At 36.1% G+C, this 16,590-nt stretch overlaps 4 protein-coding genes across 4 annotated transcripts; 1 reads left to right on the plus strand and 3 right to left on the minus strand.

Moving 5' to 3' along the window:
- Positions 1-1,190: 1,190 nt before the first annotated feature.
- LOC109005556 (zinc finger protein ZAT4-like) lies at positions 1,191-2,444 on the minus strand. The gene has a single exon (XM_035694865.1). The coding sequence runs from the start codon at positions 2,306-2,308 to the stop codon at positions 1,379-1,381; it is 930 nt and encodes a 309-aa protein (XP_035550758.1). The 5' UTR covers positions 2,309-2,444; the 3' UTR covers positions 1,191-1,378.
- Positions 2,445-5,576: 3,132 nt separating this feature from the next.
- Positions 5,577-7,056, minus strand: LOC109005562 (pentatricopeptide repeat-containing protein At5g46100-like). Its single transcript, XM_018984559.2, has one exon. It carries the CDS (start codon positions 6,878-6,880, stop codon positions 5,732-5,734), a length of 1,149 nt encoding a protein of 382 aa, XP_018840104.1. The 5' UTR covers positions 6,881-7,056; the 3' UTR covers positions 5,577-5,731.
- Positions 7,057-7,595: 539 nt separating this feature from the next.
- LOC109005561 (UPF0301 protein CHU_1773) lies at positions 7,596-9,112 on the minus strand. The gene is made up of 2 exons (XM_018984558.2): positions 8,825-9,112; positions 7,596-8,713 (listed from the first exon to the last, which is right to left on the minus strand). The coding sequence occupies exons 1-2, from the start codon at positions 8,967-8,969 to the stop codon at positions 7,962-7,964; spliced, it is 897 nt and encodes a 298-aa protein (XP_018840103.2). The 5' UTR covers positions 8,970-9,112; the 3' UTR covers positions 7,596-7,961.
- A 2,070-nt stretch (positions 9,113-11,182) lies between these two features.
- On the plus strand, positions 11,183-15,403 carry LOC109005560 (chorismate mutase 1, chloroplastic-like). The gene is made up of 6 exons (XM_018984557.2): positions 11,183-11,650; positions 12,840-13,065; positions 13,151-13,237; positions 13,724-13,867; positions 14,610-14,702; positions 14,843-15,403. The coding sequence occupies exons 1-6, from the start codon at positions 11,487-11,489 to the stop codon at positions 15,083-15,085; spliced, it is 957 nt and encodes a 318-aa protein (XP_018840102.2). The 5' UTR covers positions 11,183-11,486; the 3' UTR covers positions 15,086-15,403.
- Positions 15,404-16,590: the final 1,187 nt, after the last annotated feature.

Raw genomic sequence — 16,590 nt, forward strand, 5'->3', positions numbered from 1 at the left:
AAATGTTAAATATTCAAGAGGGTGAATAGCTGTACGTTTCCTAATTAATTGGTTTCATTCGGGGAACCACGTACGTTTAAACGTGTCCATTCATCTTATTCTGATCTTTACATGATCATACGTATGTAGTCAAAACTAGACGTTGTAGTTGTCTCTATCATTTTCATGAGCTCGACAGTGAAAATGATGGTTTATCTCTCATAGACTATAAAATTAATTTAGATTCAACGTTCAACAGGAATCAACAATATTATTGACGACATTAGAGGAGAACGACGAATGATAACTGATCCCCACTCTCTCTCTCTGTTTTTTTTTTTTAAATAATTACATGAAAAGATGATGAGAACGATGACATTAAAAAAATTGTAACGATGATATGGAATGGTTTCAAAATTTTGAATTTTAATTAGTCGTAAAAGCAAATCAGACCTACTCAATCCTTATCGAGTTGATGAAATTAAATCTGATCAAATCCGTACGGTTAAAAAGTCATTGAAAATTGGAACGGCATGCATGCCAAATATTTGTAATTATAATTTCAAAAATTTTTTTATTTAGTGATTAAGAAAATATTTTTTTAATAATATTGTGATTTTTTTATTTTTTTAAATATTTAAAAGTAAAAAAAAAATACATGTAAAACAAAATACTAGTATAATTAACCTTAGCTCCCAGCCAGCCTTCATGATTATACATATAATTGAAATTCAAAAAGAAGATAAGGATGCATGCAGTCAGATAGAGCCCATTAACCTCTTCGCTTCTTCTCTAAGTACTGTTCATTTATATGATCGAATCTAGCTGTGGAGTGATGCCTGCCAGGGTAAAATTAAGCTAAATTCATATCCAAACAGAACATAAAAGGCTCTAGTGGACTCTCTCTCTCTCTCTTTCTCTCTCTCTCTCTCCAGCTTTTCTTTCCTTTTTTTAATGAGAAGATAAGAGAGAACAGTACTTATAGCTTAAACAGCCAAGCGCAGTAGCAAAAGCAAGTACGTCCGTCCTCATGATGATCTTAAACTTCTTTCCATGGAAGTCCTATGAAACATGGAAACTAATTAATGAATTTTTCCACTGATGGCTTGCACCAAAGAAAATTCACAGCATTGTAGATCAGCTCTCCAACTACGTACTCTCATTTCAGATTCTTGAATTAATGTCATGCAGCCTTAAACAACCAATTAGCAAACAAACTACAAGAAACAAATAATATTAATATCAAAGTTAATTCTCTGAATCCAAAATTAACAAACCCATTGTATCAAAACGATCTTAAAATTTCTAGCCTACATCAATGAAAGAACAAACGAAACCAAAAACAATTTACATATGAAAATTTTTTACCTCTAAAATTTTCCATCAACTTAATTTGATCTTATTCTGCATCGGATACAGTTGAGATCAAGTCAACCAGCTGACTAGCTTCATCATCTTCCTCCATCTGAGCCGGCTGATTAAGATCTATTATATTGTCTCCAAATCTAACGACAGAAGAACTTCTAGCATTGCCTAAGTTGGAAAAGTGGACCTTCTTGTGTCCACCCAATGCTTGACCAGATTCGAACACCTTAAAACAGAATTCACATTCAAAGATTCTCTGCTCAAAGCGGCCATGACCAGTACGGCTACGGCCACGGGCAGTTCCCCCGTCTTTACCATCTTCCAAATCCTCTTCGCGTAACTGATTCTTGGTTTTTTTGTGGTTCGCTCTGTGGCCTCCAAGAGCCTGATAGGATGGAAACGCTTTCTTGCACGTCTGGCACTTGAACTTTGTTCTTGGCCGTGTTCGCGTGTGATTCAGGCGGAGAGAATGGTCATCCCCAATATCCTTGCCTTCATGTTGAACTTCTTCTTTCGACGTTCTTGGCCATTTGCCCCTAGAAAGCATTAGAAGACACATAGCCACGTCTTCTTCAGAGAAAGTATCTGAGACTGAACTGACCAGTTCCGGTTCGAGTGGCGACTTGACGAGTGGGGCAAAGGTTTCACGACGCCGCTTGGATATTCTGCGAGTTGGATTCATAGGTTGAGAGTCGGCGTCACTTTCCTTGTCGGAGTTTGGAACGAGAGAGAGGACGTCGCGGTTGAGAGATCGGTAGGACTGCATGGGGGAGGAGAAGTTGAGAGAAGAGGACGAGGATTGAGAGGGAGATAGCAGAGTTGACTCGGCGGCGAACGAGTTGTCATGCTGTTGTACTGTCGGAGGGATCGGAAGCTTGGCAAAATGAGATCTCATGTGGCCCCCCATGGCCTTGCCATTGGCTAAGCGCTTGGTGCAGATCTTGCAGATTCTGTGCTTTTCCATGGTTTCAAAACTCACTACTTCCTATCTGCAGATCTCTTGCTTTCAATCCCAAAGAGAGCAAGAAGAGCGAAGAAACCTAGAAGGAGTAGGTGACACTTATTTTTCCTTAAGCAAAAGGCCACAAAAATAGCAGGTCCAGAACGGATATGGCGAAAGTTAAGGATTTCTTCTTAGGATTTTGGCCCATTATACAACTTCGATCCCGAACCATTCGATGGATTCTCCGCATTATATGATTGTTGATCAAACGGCAAATCTATGCATGATGCAGTCTGATCTGTTATGGAAAAATATTGGTCGTCGACGTAATCTCCTGCTAGCTAATCTGATCTGTTATGGAAAAATTGTTTTAAAGATAATTCTATGTTTTTAAATTCACACGTAATGGCAGCAAAGATGATTTGGAAGTTGAGCCGTGAAGAGATAATTTTTTTTTTTTTTTTTAAATTCACATGTAAGTAGAGATTTGGATAGTGAATTGATATGAGATGAGATGAGATGAATTGAGATGAAAATTAAAAATTAAATAAAATAATTTTAAAATATTATTTTTTAATATTATTAACGTTTTGATGTTTGAAAAAGTTGAATTGTTTATTATATTTTATGTATAAATTTAAAAAAATTATAATAATTAAATGAGATTAATTGAGATGAGTTTGGGAGACTTTTATATCCAAACCGAGCTTTTTCAAAAACTATATATATGTTTTAGATCACAGCTATAAGCATATTTTCAGAACCAGGTCGATTTTTATGTTTAGCTAATGAAAAAAAATGTTTTTAAAAGAAAGACTATTGATATTTATGTAATAATTTTATAATTATTACTATATCATCAATACAAAAAAATATTAATCAAATTTTAATTATAGCTAAGATCCCACCAATGAATTAATACAGTTGTCATAAAAATCGTAAACACGATTTTAATGTGTTTGGTTACTCTTATTAAAAATAATATGTGATGAGTTTTAAAGGAGTTTTGGTAGACAATATTGGATTGAATTATTCGCTCAAAAGCTTTTCTCGACGCTGAATTAGAGGAAACTTTCTCCAACCTAATTTAGAGAAAACTCTTTCTATTTTATGTGGCTTATATGCATATTGTTTGCTTTAATAGAAGGCGGTTTTTTTTTTTTTTTTTTTAAATAATAAACTTGTCATCAATGCAGTTATCTTGTATTTCAGCATTTCTTTTTCCCTTTTTGTATTGGATGATGCTACATCCACCAAGAAAAGGAGTGTTAAAGCAAATTTTTTTTAAAGTATTTTTGTATGTATTTTGTTATAAAGAACTATTAAAAACAAACACTAAATACTAAAAAATAAGAGTAATACTAAGTACAAGTCGTAAAAATACAAGCCTCTTATAAAAACGTGGACCACATCAAGAAAAAAATGAGTTTTTCACACTTTTTCATGGTGAAATACACTTGCTTGGGACCACATCAGAGAGTTTTTCTCGTATCTGAGAGTTGCTATTTATATCGAGAATCTAGGAGAAACGGATTGTGTCTGCCCCATGTAGTCGTGTTCTTTTACTATTCCTTTTGTTAGAATTCTTTAATACGGCGTGCCTTTGAGACGGCTTTATTAATGTGACGTGTAGCTCGGATAGTGGTGCCATTAATGCGGCGTGGTTTTCCGATTTGCCTTACCGTATTGGTGCCTTAGGTGGTCCGTCAATGTCTCATTGTCAGAGGATCGATGGTTCCCCTTACTTCCTACCCGTTTACGTGGACAGATACTCAAGACTTGGATGCTGTTCGAGAGGTCTCCAGAACGGCAAGTCCCATCCCCCTACAGTACGCTCTCTCATGGAGGTTGTGTCCAAGGGGGTCTACTCGTGGGTCGAGTCGAAGAAGTTATTTGTTCTAGACTAGACTTTCGCTTATTATTAACTCAGTTGCCTTTATCAAGCTCGCTAAGATAGAGGGAAAAAAACTTCTTACATATCCCATCACTGTAATACATTTGGAGTCTAAACGAAAAAAAGAAAGAGCAGTGCTACACCCACCGAGCATGAGACGGGTCTTGATAATGGCAATTTTTTTTTATACCCTTAAACATTTTTTTTTAAAAAGAAAAATTTACAACATCATTAAAAAATACTTTATTAATCACGAAGTAAAAAAAAAATTGTCGAGATCCAACTATCGGTGAGAGTAGCATTTTTCAAAAAGAAAAGAAAGTCTCTAATGTGCGATTTGGATAGTGAGATGATATGTTTTAGATGAAAGTTGAAAATTAAATAAAATATTGTTAGAATATTATTTTTTAATATAATTATTATTTTGAGATTTGAAAAAATTGAATTGTTTATTATATTTTGTGTGAGAATTTAAAAAAAATTGATGAGATAAGATGAAAAAAAACACTTTCACTATTCAAACGGGGATCTTTCGGAAACTAGGATTGAAGAATGCAAAAGTCGTTAGTCAACAATTATATTTTCGAAAATTTGTCTTTTATTTCCAAAGCTCATATTTTTGTATTTACTTAGCCATCATATATGTTATAGTATTTACAAAAGTTCGTGAAAACGATGAATCCTATTTTTTATTTTTTAAACAAATATGGTTTCCCCAAACAGTTAAATATATGCATTTAGTTTTAATACAAACAAGACCATTTCTTCTTCGATTTTCATTCACCCAACCCAAGTTTCTCTTATACTTGAGAAGAGGAAATTAAAGGGTAATATTCTCATTTGAGAAAAAAAGAACCTGAACCTAAACAATTCCCATTGGTGATAATCGATAATCTAGCCATCCACTCAATGGCACACCCAAGTAAGCTGAACCTTTTTTCCCATGGTGATATCATAACTGGGTAATCTAGGTGGGAATCCGGCCTAACGGTGCTCTTCTGTAACTTAGTATGAGTGATTCTATGGCATTGCACATGCTTATAATACAACGCAACTTACCTCTGTACGAAGCCCAATCTACGTGAGATCTATTTTGTTTGAACGATGTTCTGAACAAAATTATGTTCCAAGATCAATCCCCTTGATTTTGCTTGGGGATGGAACCATTCTCTAATCTCTCTAAACATCTTAATCACACCATTCTCTATCTAATCTCTCTCCACATGTAAAAGCTAATGACGTGATTAAGTTCATCAGATCAAACCTTAACACATGCAGTTTCGGTTGCACTCCGAACGTTGTGTTCTATAACTTCTTTGAAAGAGAATGTTTCGTTTATTTCTTGATGATTCACGGGGCGTCAACATAGCCTCGTCTAAGATGCACACCAATACGAAGAGGAAAATGGGAACTCAATAATCTCCTTGACTATAATTGGAAGGCAAGACTCATGCAAAAAACAGGAAAACATGATAACTGATACGCGAGAGAGAAAAAAAAAAAAAGGAAGGAAAATTAGGATCATATCAATGAACTAAAACAGTGAGACTTCACTTTTTGCCGCTCTTTTTTCCTTGTGCAAGTTTTGTTCTGGGTCTTCTTTTACGGGTAAGAGCAAACTCTCCAAATTTGTGACCAACCTTTTGTTCAGTGAGCTTGCAACGAACAAAAGCCTTTCCGTTGTAAATTCGTACGACGCAATTGACAAATTCTGGCCAAATAATAGATCTACGCGACCAAATTTTTCTGTTCACGAGAAGATCTCTGTTCTTCTTCGTTTTGAACAGGAATGCATCAATAAAACTCCCCCTCCACATAGCTCGTCCCTGCTGCTTGTTAAGGGCCTTCCTCACGGCCTTCTCATCGGGCTGGAACCCATTATTCTTCATCTGCTCCAGAAACTCCCTGGCCTCGCCCAACTTACGCTCCCCAGCCAATGCCTCAAACACGGCGATGTAGGTCCCGGCATTAGGCCTCATCCCATTACTCATCATTTCCATCACATACTTCTTGGCATCTCCTAAATATTTAGCATCCGCAGCAAGTCCCTTGACAAGAACCGAGTAAGTATAGGCATTTGGGGCGATCCCTGAGGCAAGCATGCGCAAGTAGACTCTAAGAGCCTCCTTGGGCTGACCGGCATTGGTATAAGCCTCGATGACGGCTGTATAGGCCACCACACTGGGTATGTAACCCTTTTCCTTGATCTGAGCGAAGAGTTCCGAGGCCTCGTTGGTGAGTCCGTCTTCAGACAAAGCGTCGAACATCTTATCGGCATGTTTGAGCAGACCGTCTTTGGTCCTCATGTGGTGGAAAATCTCTTGCAAATTGTTTGGGTCCTTGGGCTCCTCTACGACTGCCATCTCATCGAAGGGTTCGATTTCTTTGGTGCCCCTTGCCTTGGCCTCGTCATTTTGGCCGTCTTCGTCCTCTTTCTTGGTGATGTTGGAGCCGGCTTCGGTGGCAAATAATCTGTCGTGTCTGTGAATCGAAGATAACATCAACTCTCCGCTTGGAAAGCAATAGCAAGGAGGAGAGATTCTGGAGTTGCGTGCAGACGCCGGTACAAATGATTCTGATTGAAACGGAGGCGACGCGTGGAGGAAAGTTAAGAGGCGCTTGCCGAAGGTCAGATGGAGAGAGGGAGTAGTGTTAGATGCCTGCAAAAATGCCCGTGATATCAATCTAGCGCCCGCCATTGATGATCCTGATTGTCTTCCTCTTTGTGAGTCTTTCTAAGCGTTCTTTTTTAAAGCTTCTGGATCTACTCTGCTCTCTCGAGTCCTCGACTCTCAAATTCCTTCGGGTTTTCTGAAAGTCTTATCGCGTGCGCATCTTTATACCTCCACGGCTCACTTTGTCATAAAAAAAAAAGAAGAAATATGTTATATTCTACTTTGTTATTTTATCATCTAATCTTTATTATTTCAAGAATTATTTTACTTTTTTTCTTCTATCATATTTTTAAGATATTTTACTTCTATCTTATTATATATATATATAAATATAAATGATAGTCTTATCACTCTTATACTACCCTTCTATTACTTTTTTTAATTTTTAATTTTTTTTTAATTTTCTTTTAATTAATGGTTAAAAAAATGACCATTAGTAAAATTATATATTATTTTAATTTTTTCTTAATGATTAAAAATATTAAAAAAAATACTTAAAAGAAAAAAAAATACACTAAGAGCAGTAAAATAGTAGTAAGTCTATCACTACCCATATTAAATTTTTTATTTTCTCAAAGGATTATATTTCGGCTGCCTCTTTTGTTTCTCTATTTTTATTTCTCGTGTCCAAATCTCTTATTTTAAATTTTAGAACTTGAACAAAATTTTTAAGAGATGACAATCTAATATGTATTATATACACACACATATTTATATATTGGCATTTGATAAGATTCGATGCAAAGGGAAATAACTGTTGTAATCAATAAATTATTACAATAAATTAAAACAAAAAAGAAAAAATATAATGATAATACCCAACATGCTCTAAAATTAACTTGTATATTGAACCGTACATGCCCTTTTTAATTATCTGCAGCAAAATCATATCCCTTTGATTTGAATTTGCATATAAATTTATCCCACATTTCTTTCTTTTTTCTGTAAGCAAAAATCATTCCAATTTCCACATCCCATTTTATTAAACGCTAAAACAGGCTTCCAGTAATGTCCTAGTTTAGTAAACGCTAGCACGACACCCCTCCCATCTCCTTAAGTCCTATCTTAGGGTGTGACAGAGAGTATAAATAATCTTGATCAAGTCTCACCAAACTTTTCTAGGGCCCATAAGCCCAAGAACCTCCTCCCACATCCCAACACTCCCAACGCTGGCCAACCCAACCACACTTGGACTACAAGCTGCTATTCTCCAATAACCAGCTCTGATTTCATCCCTAAGTTGCTTTTTCTCCCACCCACAATACCCATCAAAGAACCTGAAGTCCCCAACCCCAACTACGTTTCTCTTCACCATTTCAGCTGCACAACCCACGCTCTCCTTTGTTCCATAATACAAGCCCTTTATCACTTCCTCAAAAACCCCACTCCTCTCCACCCCATCCTCATTTCCCCCTTTAGTATTGACCAAAAACAAACTCTCCTCAAGTGGCCCACCAAAGAACAATGGCCGATCAGAGAACGTCCCCTCAACATCTATCATAGTTGGCCTTGTTTCCTTGATGGACATAAGTGACGGTCGATTAAGAATGATCCCAGATGGTCCCAGGGGCCCCATTGACAAGACCAGAACCACCGTTCGTTCAAAGATGTGGACACCATCAAGCTTTTCAGTAGCAATGAGCAAGCAACCCTTTTCAGGCTCATGAATAGAGTGAGCCCATTTGTCACCAATTGAGATGGGTGGAGGATGGTCATCCACCACGACATCTGGATCAACATATGAGGTAGACTCTTGGAAACTTGATGCTCGCTCTCCGGCTACCAATTTCGCTCTGAAGGATCGCCAGTCAGTGTTGTTGTCTTCAGATGGCAAGGACGATGACTCCATATGACAACCTATATGGCATTACAATCCATAAGCAGGCTCAGATAAAAACATTGTATATGTGTGTGTGTGTGGAAATATGATAGTTTTTGTACTACTGATAAAGAAATTGAACCACTTACACGATACGGGAAACAACAGGCCAACTTTTCTGCCCTTCAATTGCTTAGCATATACTTTAGGGTGAACCCGGATCGTAGATTTGTTTGAGTGAAGAAGTTGTATGGTTTTGGTAAAGGAAGTTGAGGTGAGGAAACGAGCTTCCATGGTTTTAGATTCCCTTCTTCACTTCTTTCTGTCAACTGTGGATTAAGTTGGTGCTGGATAAGATCGAGAAGTAGCTGCAAATATAAATGTGAGTCGAGGAGTGATATGCACCACAAAACGTTCCCCCATCCCATCCAAGTTGGATGATTCCTTCTCAAACTGCCAAGTATGGGCCAAGCAGACATTACTTTACACATGGCGAAGTAGGAGAAGATGTATATCACTACTCATGGACCTTCCTTCGTGGCATTTGGATTGATCAAACCCTTTTTTATGACGTGCCACTCTGATAGCCAGTTACTATTTGTTGTTGTAGCTACCCTTCGACTGAAGCAGCAACTTGGGATGGGAATGGTATAATGTTCAACATAAGAGGCAGAAATTTCATGTCATTCCACATGGCAGCCTACCAGTGGCCAATTTTTATTTTTGGATTAATGCCATCAACTAAAAAAAAAGCACGAAAAGATAAGGGCCCAGCATGGATTTTTGGAACGAGGCAATAGGAATCAAAATGCGACTCTGATCAACATACTGTACATAAGAGGTCCTAATGAAGTTTGGATATGTGCATTTAAGAGTGGATTTGCTTTATCCGACAGCCCTTCTTCCAAAAAAATATTCGTCTTGAAAGATATTGTTTTTTATTTTTTTTTTATTATTATTTTGTAAGATGAGTTAAGATCTTCGTCTCTTTTTATAAATGAAATAAGATAAAATAAAATAAAATTAAAATTAAAATTAAAAATTAAATAAAATATTATTAAAATATATTTTTTATTTTATTTTATATAAAAATTTAAAAAAATTATAATAATTAAATAAAATTAGATGAGATAAATTAAAAATAATTGTAAAAACAATCAAGTTGACTAGATAATCGCTGACGTCTTCTAACCGGATATTCTATTCTCTGTCGAATAGCATCTAACTTTTTGAGTTCAAAAAATCTTCCCAACTTCTTAATACTCCATACTCTACATTATTTTTAATTTTTATTATTTTTTTTTTATTAAATATTTATTATATAAATAATGAATAAAAAATTTGAAATAATTTAAAAAGAATAAACTCAAAAAAAAAATTTTAAAAAATTTAAAAAAATTTAAAAAATTTAAAAAAATATGGAGTGTGGAGTGTGGTGGAGGTTGTGTAGCAATACTCTTTTGAGTTAGCAATATTATATATTGAATATTAAAATCAGATATTACGGGCAATTTTTATTAAGAAAATTTATTGACGTGACACATTTTCCAGTTGCAGTTTTTTTAATATATACAATCAATCATCGTTATTTAAACAAATCATATGGTTCTTATCGAGACAATGTTCGTGTTATTAAAAAAATATATGGTATTTGTATGATCCAAAGTGTTCAATCAACGAGGACAAACATGAATAACCAACCCAGTTAACTCATGGAACCCAACAAAGACGGACTTTTATAGACTGACCATAGAGAATTCTTTCTCGAACAACCGAAAACCAAAAGCCCCACCCACCAATCACCAAAACCCGCCCCCGCCTACCACTTTTCCTTACTTAATAATAGATACAGTAAATATGAAATTTATATAAAAAATAATAATTTTTTTAATAATATATTATATTTTTTTAAAAAAAAATACAAAATAATTATACAACTATATCTAGTATTATTTTAAATATTTAAGTCTAGAATAAAAATTTTAATAAATACTTATAGCTATGAAATATATAACCTATACAACATATACTATAAATAAAACTTCTAATAAATATATATAAGAGTATATTCAAATCATGGTGTAACTTCATCTAACAAAAAATTACATATATAAGAAATAATATATTCAATGAACGAATTGAAAAATAGATCGAATTTTTAAGAGTAGAATTCAAAATGTTAATGAACTCAAAGTCAAAACCTACGTATAGCTAAAAGAAAAATGAAAATGATCGACGTCTCAGTTTTCTCTCTCAATTTGAGCATCTATGTATTTTATTTTAATTTTTAAATTTTTTTTATTTAATAATTAAAAAAGTGAGTATTAATGTATTGATTTATTTTTAATTATTAAAAATGTTTAAAAAATATTTAAAAAAAAAAAATGCAGTTTGTGTTAAGCAACACAGGCAGGGTCAACCTGGACGGCACAGTTGCACCACCTTAAGAAAAAAAACAGGAAGAGAGAACGAACGGAAAAAACACGTGAGTCACGATGTTGTTTGGTGCGTCCCAACTCCCACGTCTCTAGTTACTTCCCCAACTATATCGCATTTGCACAAAAGGGGTTCGTCTAGTACTTCAAGGTCACGAAGCGAATGGCTGCCACAGCCACACTCGAGACCTACGAAATTCCAACATTCATGCCTACCCTCCTCCGGCACCAACCACCAACTCAGCAAAACTATCTTTTTATTTATTCCTTCTGTTTTGGCAGCCAAACATCCCCTTAATTTCGATTGTTTTCGTCTTGGGTTGTAACGCTTCTCTGTTTTGTTGGTTTTTCCCTCTAAGCTCTCTCTTCCATTTTAATGGAGGCCAAGCTGTTAGGAGCTGGTTCTCATGCTTCCATTCTTGCAAGACCCATTTGCCCCTTGGTCCTCCAGACCAGGCAGAGTTTTTCTTTTAGGTTCCAAGGCTCGAGCTTGACGAAGAGAGGCATTCAATCAGTACAAGCCGCAGCAACTTCCGTTGGGTACCAAATTAACAACTAAATTAACAACCTTTTTGTTTATTATCGAAACCCAGCCCGTGATTCTTTGGAATTCATTATTTCTGGGACCGGAAAAAATATTTATCTTTCGGTTTTTGCGTCTAATATCGTTTTTGTTACTTTTATTGAAATAGACATCTATTATTTTTCTCTGCTGTTTCCTGGTTATCGAGAATTTATTGTTATACCGTTCATGGAAATTGTTGTATATCTTGCCTTATGATCCGACTTGCGTGTCTTGTTTTTTCATGTTCACTGTATAATGTTTTCTACTTGCATGTCCAAATAACATCTAACCATTATTGTGAATGATCAGATCTGCATCCGAATGAGATTCATAAATTTAAAAGAAGAAAAAATTATTCTGAACGGCTGATAAAGTACCAATTTAAGAAGATTCTCGATCTAAACTTACATTAGATGCTTCATGCTTTTTTTTTTTGGTGGATCGATGTTGCTCTAGTTGTTCGTAACCTTTTTACGAGTAAGTAGATATGGATGTGATTCAGTCTTCTTGTCTGCAACCGGCGCTCCTTGTTTTCTGGGCTACTTCTTGCACTTCCGTTTGGTATTGAATTCATTCATTCAAAGAAAAATGTACAGGGAATGATCTTATGCAGTAAAATCCTAAAGCTCACTAATAATTTATTAATAAGACAGACGGACGAAACCAGAAAGTTAGTTTTTTTTTTTTTTTTTGGGAAATATAGAAAAAAAAATAGGGGGGTAAAGTTAATTTCCATAGAATTTCTCTTACAAAAAAGTATCATTTTTTTAATCTCTGAACCTTTTTCAGCCCTCCAACCATACATCCATTTCCACCCCTGAAGAAAATGCATGGAAAAAGTGGCTTCATCCTTTTTCCATTGATTGGGTTAAAACTTTTCCTGAATTACTTGCTTAATTTTTATCAATTCCGTGATTTGTTTGTGGGATTTAATGATAAACCAGATGGCAACTTGTCTTGCTTCAAATTATTTTTGATGCTTCACTTTGTTGCTAGTGGCTTGTTTTCCAGCAATGGTTGTGCATACATACAAAATTATTGCTGGAACTCAAGTCTATTACACATATCATAGAAGACATTATTGGTCTCTGGTGGCCGGATTTGAGCACATTGCTTCTCTTTCTCGGTGGTTCAGATTCTAAATTAGGCTGTCTTTTAATTTAGGCCATTGGTGATCAAGAAAAGGGTGGACGAGAGTGAGAACTTGACACTGGAGGGTATAAGATGTTCCTTAATTCGACAAGAGGATAGCATTATATATTGCCTTTTAGAGAGAGCTCAATATTGTTATAACATGGAGACGTATGATTCTAATGCTTTCTCCATGGATGGGTTCCATGGCTCTTTAGTAGAATACATGATCAAAAATACTGAAAAACTTCATGCTCAGGTATGTTAAACTCCTGGAAAAGGAATGGTTGAAATGAATGGATGGTCATTGAAGGTATTCTGATTAATTTCTCATTGCACATTAGGTGGGTAGATACAAGAGCCCTGATGAACATCCCTTTTTCCCGGATGGGCTGCCAGAGCCATTGTTGCCACCTTTGCAATACCCACAGGTAATAGAAGATGAGTATTCCCCAACCCTCCCTTCCCTTTTATTTTTTATTATGCTTTTTTAAGAAACTGTGCAGGGAGAATTATCTTTTTTTCTTTTTTTTAAAAAAAAAAAAAAATCTGAACTCAGAAAATATATTCTTTTTGTCTTTGGAAGTTTGTAACATGGAGAACTTAAGAATACATGTCCATAATTTTCTTGAGATCAGCTTAGTATGAAATATCCAAAAACTTATATTACTTGGGAGAAGGGGAAAACAATGAAGAGTACCATGTAGATTTGCTTGCTTCATGAAAAGTCAAACAACCTTGTTTCATTTAGCAAATAACATTAATGAAAAGACAAGTGATCTTCCGTTTTATTTGAGATAATTGATTGAGGTTTGCCTGAAAGATTTCACCATTTTTATCCATATAAACTGCTGGCATTTTTTCATATTTTCTCTCTATTCTCCTCCATTTTGAACCTGTTTCTGACTTACAAACAGGTACTACATCCTTTTGCCGACTCAATTAATATAAATAATAAAGTGTGGGACATGTATTTTAGAGATCTTATCCCAAGATTAGTGGAGGAAGGAGATGATGGCAACTGCGGATCAGCTGCTGCTTGTGACACACTGTGCTTGCAGGTATGCATTTTGATTAAAATCATCTATGTTTTAGCAAGTTTCAAAATGAATTTGGATGACTATAATTATTATGAATTATACTGTGGTAAGCACGAATGAGGTATGACTTGTTCTGTCTTTATCATCGTCTGAGTTAATGATCTTATCCATCTCAAGTCTTTTGCTATATTTGCCCCCTCGTATCTTGATGTCTCTGTGTGTGTGCGCGCGCGCGCGTGCATGCACCCTTGTATACTTTATTTGGTGTTACTTTCATCCATGGAAGAAATTGTGACTGCTTCACTACCACTGGTAAATCAAGCAGTGCAAGTCAAATTGCCTTAATTTCCCAAATCATGCTGGTTATTTTCATTCCTTGCATCTTTGGAGATCGATATATTAACCTATCATCTACCTACTTTTCTCATGTGCAGTAATGTACCTTTTAGGTAAATTTGCAAAGAATGCACACTTTTGATATGCTCCTTTTTCTCTAGATGCATTCATTGTGGGAAATTCAGAGTGATGGTCCCAACCAACTTATTCTTCAGTCCACTTAAATTATTTTTTGCCAAGTGTTGCCTAATTATGTAGACTGTTCAATCTTCACAGATGTAGTTTTATGTGGATAGCATATCATTGTAGGTAAACCCCAAAACATGTTTGTCAACATCATTCATTGCATCGTTAATCATTATGATCAATACTCTCTCTCTCTCTCTCTCTCTCTCTCTGCATTGATGCATGGTTATTGTGATTGCAGGCTCTTTCAAAAAGAATCCATTATGGTAAATTTGTTGCAGAGGCCAAATTTCGAGCCTCTCCAGGTACCTATGAAGCTGCCATTAGAGCACAGGTACATAATCTTTCTTGCTGTACTACTCCTGTGCAATGCATTTTGTGGGTATTATTTAAATGGTTTCTAACTCCATCAGTCTTTTTTTTTTTTTTTATTTGTTTTTTTTTTTATGGGGGGTGGTGTATTGGATTTTTCAGGATAGACAAAGACTGATGGATATGCTGACATATCCAAAAGTGGAAGATTCAATCAAAAGGAGAGTAGAAATGAAGGCCAAAGCTTATGGCCGAGAGGTGACAGTGAATGTAGAGGAAGATGTAGATGAAGCTGAACAAGTATATAAAATAGTACCAAGCTTAGTGGCTGATTTATATGGTGACTGGATCATGCCATTAACAAAGGAAGTTCAAGTTGAGTATCTACTCAGAAGGTTGGATTGAATAGGGAGTTTGAATAAAAAGGAAAAAAATTGTGTTTGGATAGGGGCTTTTGATGATTGTATTTGTAAGTATTGTAGGTAAAAGAGACTCAGACACGCTTTGATTATGAACACTGATATAATTTTGTGAATTGGGTGCTTGCTTCTGCATGTGTTGATGTCGTGTTTCGCTGGTTTGGGCAACTTCATGCCGGCAGTGTTTGAGCGATCACCTGCATAGTAACTAAGGGAGGACCTTGGGGTTCGTTGATCCTCCGATACTTAAGTCAGTAATGGTGATGGAGATAATAAACAGTAAGAAGATGAGAGTTTAAAATAATAGTGATTGGTTACCTCGCTTGCTGCTAGCATTGTCTTATTTATAGCTACCGACTTGGTTCCCCACCATAGTGGGGTGTTGCATAGCAGGATATAACAAGCTTGTTCTGTTGAGAATAGCTGTTAGCAGGTCCGAGCTCATGATTCGGTTCATTGTTTTATACTTCGTGGATTGGCCCTTATAGGTTGGCAGAGCCTGAGGGCCCTGCTGCCTCACCAACGCATCGTTTTTGCTTTCCTTGCACGAAACTCGGCAAGTCATTTAGACTGCGTTGAGAATAACTGTTACAGGTCAGAATTCATGGCTTAGTTCCTGTGCTTTATACTTCGTGGCCAATCTCAATATCGGGCTTGTTTGATTTAAGCTATTTTTAAGAGGCATAATAATGCAATATCTAAAATTAGTTTATAAAATTTCAACTAATCACAATCTTATATTGTTTGAACTTGGCTTGGATTTCTCATACAAAATACTTCTGTAGGTGCTCGGCGTTTTATGGGTGTGGCAACTCTCGTCCTTCATGATTCTTTAGTCGATAAGAACCAGGTCTTCCGGTTGTTGTTACCACATACGACCCTTTCCATTTGGGACCTAGTTTGCCTTCATCCTAAGTTGTGACTCCCATTTGTTTTAACACCATGTCTCCCATTTTGAAATTGTAGGGCCAGACCCGTTTGTTAAAATATTGTTCAACTCTCTGTTTGTTGGCTGCTGCATGGCTTACTACTTCCTCTCGCCTTTCTTCCAAGAAGTCCAAGTTCTCTCTCAATCTCTTGTTATTGCAATCCGGATCGTAATGTTGTACACGATATGTTGGGGCCACCACTTCAGCTAGTATCATGGCTTCAGTTCCATAAACGAGGGAGAAGGGAGTCTCCCCTATAGGGGTTCTTACCGACGTTCGGTATGCCCACAATGTGCTGGTAAGTGTTTCAGCCCATTCCCCCTTCTGGCTTCCTAGTTTCTTCTTCAGGATGTTGAGCAATGTTTTGTTGGTTGCTTCTACTTGCCTATTGGCTTGGGGATGTCTTGGTGTCAAGTACTCAGTCTTGATTGTGAGCTCTGAGTACCACTCTTGATAATTGGAGCAATCGAACTGTCTCCCATTGTCTGAAACGAAGCTTTGGGGGATTTCGAAGCGGCATACTATAGACTTTCAAAGGAAATTTGTAATTGTCCGGGTCGTA

This window comes from Juglans regia, chromosome 10 (genome assembly GCF_001411555.2).
Source record: "Juglans regia cultivar Chandler chromosome 10, Walnut 2.0, whole genome shotgun sequence".
Taxonomy (NCBI): domain Eukaryota; kingdom Viridiplantae; phylum Streptophyta; class Magnoliopsida; order Fagales; family Juglandaceae; genus Juglans; species Juglans regia.

Coding starts and splice junctions, on each gene's coding strand:
- LOC109005556 (XM_035694865.1), bottom strand. CDS start 2,308: ATGGAAAAGCACAGAATCTGCAAGATCTGCACCAAGCGCTTAGCCAAT.
- LOC109005562 (XM_018984559.2), bottom strand. CDS start 6,880: ATGGCGGGCGCTAGATTGATATCACGGGCATTTTTGCAGGCATCTAAC.
- LOC109005561 (XM_018984558.2), bottom strand. CDS start 8,969: ATGGAAGCTCGTTTCCTCACCTCAACTTCCTTTACCAAAACCATACAA. Junction 8,714..8,824: donor CCTGTTGTTTCCCGTATCGT/GTAAGTGGTTCA, acceptor AATGCCATATAG/GTTGTCATATGGAGTCATCG.
- LOC109005560 (XM_018984557.2), top strand. CDS start 11,487: ATGGAGGCCAAGCTGTTAGGAGCTGGTTCTCATGCTTCCATTCTTGCA. Junction 13,238..13,723: donor CACCTTTGCAATACCCACAG/GTAATAGAAGAT, acceptor ACTTACAAACAG/GTACTACATCCTTTTGCCGA. Junction 13,868..14,609: donor GTGACACACTGTGCTTGCAG/GTATGCATTTTG, acceptor TTGTGATTGCAG/GCTCTTTCAAAAAGAATCCA.